The 7,435-nt window shown below is 47.3% G+C and overlaps 1 protein-coding gene across 1 annotated transcript; it reads right to left on the bottom strand.

Moving 5' to 3' along the window:
- Positions 1-329: 329 nt before the first annotated feature.
- LAMTOR3 (late endosomal/lysosomal adaptor, MAPK and MTOR activator 3) lies at positions 330-5,607 on the bottom strand. The gene is made up of 7 exons (XM_069783975.1): positions 5,484-5,607; positions 5,181-5,243; positions 4,894-4,928; positions 4,127-4,185; positions 3,073-3,206; positions 1,932-1,995; positions 330-1,191 (listed from the first exon to the last, which is right to left on the bottom strand). Exons 2-7 carry the CDS (start codon positions 5,187-5,189, stop codon positions 1,118-1,120), a joined length of 375 nt encoding a protein of 124 aa, XP_069640076.1. The 5' UTR covers positions 5,190-5,243; positions 5,484-5,607; the 3' UTR covers positions 330-1,117.
- Positions 5,608-7,435: the final 1,828 nt, after the last annotated feature.

The following is a 7,435-nucleotide window of genomic DNA, read 5'->3' as shown; positions in this document are numbered from 1 at the left end:
GCTCTCCCTTAGAGCAGCAGTGCTTGGTTTGAGTGCTGGAAGGCTACACTGCAGTCATCGCAAGGGGGATGTCAGAGGGAACAAGGCGGGGCAAAGAGCACGGGATGGATTCCCAGCGATAGGAAGCCAGCGGGCACTAACATCTGCATCTCTGCATTGGCACGGGACTCAGCACCCTTATTACCCAACTGAGAGACACGCAGGTTAGCTTTCGGCCTGTAAACTCCAGGATTTTGTATGTTTACAAACAATTAAGAGACCTGTTCTCTCTGCAGAAAAGCTGATGTGCTGTAGAGTCTTACGGAGCAAGAGAGGAGTGGACCAGGCTCTGTCATTTAAAAATACTGTATTTTATTTATATTTATTTACTTAGGAAAACCTAAGGGTAAATGAGCTGAGAGTGTCACCAGTGATGAACCCACACAAAGACTATGAGACATGAGATCTTCACAACCATATTACACAAAAACCCCATGAAGATGTGAGACATTGTTCAGGTGCTTTTATCTGGGCATCAGGAAAACCCCTAAAGCAACAGCTTTCATAGAAATAGCTTTCTTCTTAGTGGAAGCAGGATGCAGCTAGCATCCAGATTAGTAGCATTCCCTTGCCAAAGTATCACCCACATAAGAAAGCCGGGATATTTATTGATTGTACCGACACATCACTGCCAGTAAGCTTGCTCTCACAATACTCTTCCAACTGCATCTTTGATAACACTAGACAACCGACCTGCTTTCCAACACGCAGCGGTGGCTGGCCTGAGAATACACCCCACCGCGTGCCCGGTTCCCTGTAAAGCAAGAGATCTGTGGGTTGCTCATTTGAGCCAGCAGCATCATGCCGATCTGGCTCAGCTGGCTGAGCTAAACTCCATGGGAGCTATTTTGGTGGTCTCTCCAGTACTGCACAATACAAGAAGCATGGCCTAAAGTAACATCCACCTACAACACACTAGTAGATCGTTTCAGATTCAGTACTATGTACAATTTACTCTTACTTAGTATACTAAGGAGCTGCGGTATTTCTTCTGAGACATGTTATTTGACTGAGGATTATTGAATCTTTCTGTCCACTGGGCTGCAGAAGGATGCTGCACTCCGGCTACACCATCAGGTTAAGAAACTTCAACAACCTGCCTCAGTTCTTCGAACAGGGGCGTAAGCTCCTTCTCTAAACTTACAATCAGCCCTGGAAAGAGAGAAGAGACAGAACATCCGATCAAACAACGTAACTGAGAAGCCTCTCTCCAAACTCCTCAGTTCCCTCCCCTCCCAAGTCACAGGCAGTCTGTTCCAAAACACAGAAAAGTTTCACATGAGCTGCTCACTCTCCAGGGGAACAGCAGGCAGCACCCCCAGGCAGGTCCCTGCAGCCCCCGGCACCAACTGGGGCACACCGCGTGCAGCGCAGCTCTCCCCCTTCCTGCTGGTTGCCTCGCTGCTTCCCACAGCTACTGAGGCCCAAGCAGCTGTGCAAGAATTAAATGCCTTTTGCTCATCCTCTCATTAGGCAACGCCCGCATGAGCAAGGCCAGGTGCCCCGCTGAAGGACTTCCCCACCCCACAGAACTGAGAAGGCGAAGCCACACATGTTACTGCGGAACATAAATTGGAACTGACGGAAAGAGACTGAACAACTGGTTTGTACGGTACAATCATTGCTGGCACAGTGAACACTGTCAGGCAGCAAGGGTAAGGTTAATCACAGGAGAAATACGCTTCTAACAGAGGAACAACTTCAGCAAGTCACGTAAAATCTACAAATTTTTACTCACACCTTTCCCTTCTCCCCTTCAAAATACGCTGACAAAATTCATAGCAGGAGCAAAGTTAGTACACCTTGAAGTAAATTTGGGTAATTTATTTTCAATTATTTAAACACCTGGGCCTTAAAATACTGCAATACTTAAAACACTTGTGAAGACATACCAGTATTGGCACTGCTGCTAGCAATGAAACTTACTACCAAAGGTAAGCGATTGAACTGCACCACCTGCAAGGAGAGAGAACAGTGTTCAGCCAGCAGCTAACAGACATTGCATATCAGAGCTGCGCCACATAAATTCTTCCTGAAACAAGCAGCCACCTCAGTTTAAAGGAAAAGCAGGAGCCAGAGCCACAGAGCTGACTTTTCTGTGTACCTATTTCATAAGATCCACAGTTAAAAACACCAACAGAACTTACACCACAGTACAGTGAGCTGCAGGTGGAAAGCCCGGCTTTTCCCCTCCCTCCCGAGTTCTGCAGTGTTATCCGCCTCAAATCTGACTCAGCTGCCAACGCTGCAGAGTACACTATGGAGACCACACACTCCACAGGTAACAAGAGGGCAGGCAGGTTTATTGTTTTAACATACTGTTCTGTGTACAGCAGTTCCTCTTCTTCCATTAACAGGGAACTGGAACCTTGAGCACAACAATAAGCTAGCAGCATCAAGAGAATCAAAGCGATGTACTCAATGTGTGTAAACTAACTCATTCACCCATTTATTTTCCAAACAAAGGTAGATACTGTAGGCTAAACAGTTGGCCAGTTTACTGCAGTCGTAATAAGAAGCTCTCAAGACCGCTAGAACTTGAGAAGGAGCAGAAACTTAGTAGATGATGGATTTCAGGACACAAATAACCAGTTTGTAAAAAAACATGAGTGGTATTTCAAAGTTTTCTTACCTCAAAGTCATACCGGCAGAAAGATTAGCTATGAAGTAGGCTGCACATGCCTATTTAACTTTAGGTGTCACTAGTTATGAACAAATATCGTTTGTAAAAGAGAACATAAACCCTTCATAACAGACTCTGAAGGCCATATGAGCAGCACCTGCTGCAAATCCCCGATTACTACCTGTTCAGAAAAATTCACTATTTTCAACCAGTACATCTCAGTTTTGAGAAACATAAGAGAAGCTTAAAAAATAGTGCAAAAGTTTAGCTTAGCCGTTTAAGCAGTGTAAGAAATAAACCACAAATGCTTCAATAGCAGCCAAGTGCAAATCCAGCAAAGTTTAAACCACCTCTCCCTTGCTCAAGAACAGCTCCGGTCACTGAGAACAGGCCACACTGAGGTTACTCACCTGGTACGTATTGTAATAGCAGATGATACTTTTGTTTTTAGAAAGTCCTAGTTTACTGCCCTGATCTGTGGCAAGGGCAAAGGTGGACAGAAAGCCAGGTCGCAGTGCATGTTCTGGAGCATTATCATTGGCAACTGGAAGAAAACAAGAAAATTCTTATTTTTACATGGTATCTATGACTGCATCACAACTCTTTACGCAGCTTAGCACTCTGTCAAAAGCCCATCTGGCGTTGGGGAACACGTAACACATCTTATGGGCTTCCGCAACGAGTACAGAACAATCTTCATGAAGAGTACATAATTTAATATTCTGTACATGATCAATGCTCGTTATACCAGCATCCTCCCTAGCATGCCTAAGAAACAGTCTTTTCCTTTACGATGCACAGCCTGTGCTGATGTCACTTTGGTTCTGCGTCCCTGGCTGTTTGCACTGATTCCAGCCTTCGAACTGATTACCGGCACAGTCACTTGAATGAAAACAGGTGAAGATGTGCAAGTTCTGCTAGGTGTTTAAATACTTTCGGACGTTAAAAAAAAAACAAACAAAAAACCCCCTGCAGTACTTGAATCAGTACTCCTCAGTACTCTTAAACTAGTTCACCCACAACATAAAACATCTTAAAGACTGCAGAGATATGATAAAAATTACGGTACCAAAAAGCAAACAAAATTAAACAGCGCGTGTAAAAGTTGGATGCAATTGCTTGTGAGCACAGATCAGCCAAGTCAACAAAATACCAATAAACTCTCAAGTACTTTGTATCAGCCTGCGAGCGACTCGAAGATACAAGCACCTTACGCCACTCCAACCCTGTTCACTGAGGAAAAGTTCTGTGGCTTACACTTATTGAAGACGTTGTTTATACATGAACACAAGGATAAATTTAAAGAGGTACGTAACCAACTCTTAAAGTAAAAGTCTAATTTAATTATTCAATTTTGGATATTCATGTATTGGGCACAACCAGCAAAGATTCTGCTGTACTTTTCCACCCCCTGCTGTTCGATCAGGATTTTGGTTGCAAGGCACAGCGAGAAGCTGAAGTTACCTTTGATAACAGGCACACCATCTCTGTCTGAGACTACAATAGCATGAAGTCCTTCAACGCTGCAAAAAAATGGCAGAAAGGACACCATTTTAAAAACAGAGCAATTAGTAGCAAAGATTTTTTTTTTTCCCTGAACAAACATGCAAGGAAGGGGAAAATATGTAAAAAACTGATGCCTTCACTAATTTAATGTTTCACCGAAAGGGACTTGTTCTGTTTAGTATAGGAGCAGTAAACTTGTTCTGTTTATTTCAGTAGCAGTAAAAAGAACAATACAAAATGAAGCTACTGAAAACTGCACAGAACTTTTAGCTTCAGAAAGAGGGCTAATACCACTAATCGAATAGCATTAGTCAAGCAAGAGCCTTTGCATGTTGTCCTCGCTCGGCGAGTGCCAGTTTCGCTGCATTTGCGTGTTATCTCAGACGCTGGCTGTTCAGTGTTGCCAGCAACCGGCAATTACCGAAAAGGGAATTATCAAGGATTAGGCAACCGAGTCACGAGGAACGCTTTTTCCACGCCTCATCACGGCGCGACGAGGAGCACACTTCACTCCTTTTCAAGCGAGCGAGGGAAAGGCTAAGCCGTCCTCGCCTCTCGCTACTTCCAGCTCAATTTAAAGAGGGAAACGAGCGCGCCGGGTCAGCCGACCCCCTGTCACAGCGAAGGGGGCCGGCAGTTCGCAGCTCCCCCCGTCGGGCAGGGTTCCCACGCTCGCCTCTGCAATCTGAAGCGCGCAGAGCCCCCCCGCCCCCCCCGCCAGTTACCTCGGCAGCTTCTTGTACAGAAACCTCTTCAGGTCCTGGGGGCAGAGACGGACGGCGCGTTACTTATTTCCACAGAAACCGGGCGGGGGGACCGCCCTGCGCCCCCCTCCCCGGCTCCGCGGCGGCTGTCCCCTCCCGCCGGGCCCGGCCCACCCCGCCGCCCCGCACGGACCCGGCCCGACGACCGGCAGCCCCCCCCCCCCGCCCCGCCGCTTCCCTCAGGCCTCCGGCCGAGCCGCCGCCCGCGCCCCAACCGCCGCCCAGCCGCCCCGCGGAGCCGCACTTACGTCGGCCATGGCTGGGGGCCTGCCGGCACTGCTGCTGCCGCCGCCGCCGCCACCTCCGCGGGCCTGCGAGACGAGAAGGCGCCCGGTCACCCGCGGCGCGGCGGGAGCGGCCCCCACCTCGAAGGAGGGGAGCGGTGGGCGGGCCCGCTCCCTCCCTGAGGCCCGGCCGCCTCCCCCCGCCCCGCTGCCGTGGTAGAGGCCACCCCCACCCGCCCCGGGAAGGGAGAGCGGTTGGGCCGAGACCACCGTCGCGCTGTATGGGGGGGGGAGCGGGGAGTGTGTGTGCCGCCCGCCCCGCCCTACCTGTCCGCGCGGCCGGCGCGCCCCGCGCTGCCACTACCCTGGGCGCCCACCCGCACGGCTCCGCCGCCGCTTCCCCTTTAAGCCTCTGTCACGTGACGGGTGCCACGCTCCCGAACCCGGAAGCGCTTCCCCGCCACCGCCCCGCGCAGCGCCAGCTCCGTGCGAACCGGGCCGGCAGGCAGTTAAGCGGAGGAGGGGAGCTGCCCCCCCCCCCCCCAAAAAACCCCAACAAAAACCCCCAAACCCACCCTGCGCAGCCTGTAACTGTGCTTTTTCTCTAAAACAGAGCCGCTACGTGCCGAGCACTGTTGGTGCCTGAAGATTTTGCTTAGGTGTCGTTACTGGAGCTTAAATGAAAATAAAATAAATAAAAAAAAAGATGCTCAGCTGAAAATTGCTCACGTCTCTGAACGTATAAGTTCGGTGAAGTTTTAAAAAAAGCCTGAAGCAACCGGAGATAAGCTGCTTCTTTGCAAGTGGCAAAGGAAAAGCTCATCCAAATGGGCAAATTTGTTTGAATACCGAGAATCCGTACCTCCTTCCCAACCCAAGGCACGCACATGCAGCCCTGTGATAGGGACTTGGTCGTACTCGAGAGGCACCTAAAGAGAACCCCATAAAATTCTCATGTGTGAGCTTCTGGTAGTAGTTTGAAAATGCTACCGGGGACAACCCTCGCCCACTCATTTATTAAAACATTCCCTACCACGCACTAAAAATGTTTAAAAATGCAACTGGCTTTTTACGATTTGTAGGCATGATGCTCAATGATCAATCTTACTTGTTTTCCTGTCACACTGTGTATGACTGAGAGCCAGGCAAAAGCATCTGTGAGATGGCTCCTGTATTGCTAATATTAATGGGAGTTTTGTCTCCTGTTCCAGTGACAGCCTTTCCATACACAGAGCAAACCAGCGCTAATGGGAAAAGTGTATTCCACGTGAAGGATAACATCGTAACTAAACATTGTATTTTAGTATTACTTCTAAAAATCTGGAGAAATCTGACCTAGTTCCTGCCAGACCAAGAAGTCCCACAATTATCCTGGAGAAGTATGGGAAAGATAGTTTATAATGGAGCGTTTCTTTCCTATATTTATTACATTTGTACTGGTTGCTCCCAAAAGTATCTTGATCATATGCTAAATATGGCACAAAATTGTACATTTGTTACATGGCACCTTTCCTCCAGGCTCTACCCGCTGGTTTACAAAGGAGCATGGGGAAAGCAAGGCACGGAGGTCAGCGGCGCTTGCAAGGTGATAATGAATGATGAGTAGATGGGGGACACAACTGGCAGTCAGAAGCCCTGGTGCCGCCATGACTTGTTATGACCAAGCTTCCTCTGGCAAAACTGACTGCACTCTATTAACCCAATTTAGACAACCGGGAAGCTAGTACTTTTTAAAGTTACAGCTTCAGGAATTTGGATATTAACTTTTTTTTTTTTTTTAAAGCATAATGTTTGCTTTTACTATTACATTTTCCTTCTGCTCTCTTTGACAGATCTACAAGAAGAAAGAGTAACAGCTGTTTAGCGGCTGAATGAAATTTATGGAACAAACAACCTTAAAAAACATATTCTTGCCCTCCCATTTTAATCCAGCATTCATTACAAAATTATATTAAAAATTTATATAAAGTTGTCTCTGCTGCCTATTGAAATGCATCTGTTACACTTTAGTGACTATAATGTTCTACTTTTTCTTGGAAACTTATAAAAGAATCAAGACTGTTTAAAAAAAGTAAAAAATTCAGATTTAATCTTGTTTTACCTAAACAGTTAGAGAACTTGTAGGGAAATGTTCATCAGATGTGAACACCAAACTCGCTTGTGACTCAGGATGCTCCATAAATAGAACACATACTGATGGCATATTTCAGCAGATGCAAATCATCTCCCTTTTCCATTATGCCATGTCAAAGAGTCACGCCAAGATTTTTCACTTTTTG

This window comes from Haliaeetus albicilla, chromosome 1, assembly GCF_947461875.1.
Source record: "Haliaeetus albicilla chromosome 1, bHalAlb1.1, whole genome shotgun sequence".
Classification (NCBI taxonomy): Eukaryota; Metazoa; Chordata; class Aves; order Accipitriformes; family Accipitridae; genus Haliaeetus; species Haliaeetus albicilla.
The sequence above is the reverse complement of the archived record's forward strand: the minus strand, read 5'-3'. Positions and strand labels throughout refer to the sequence as shown.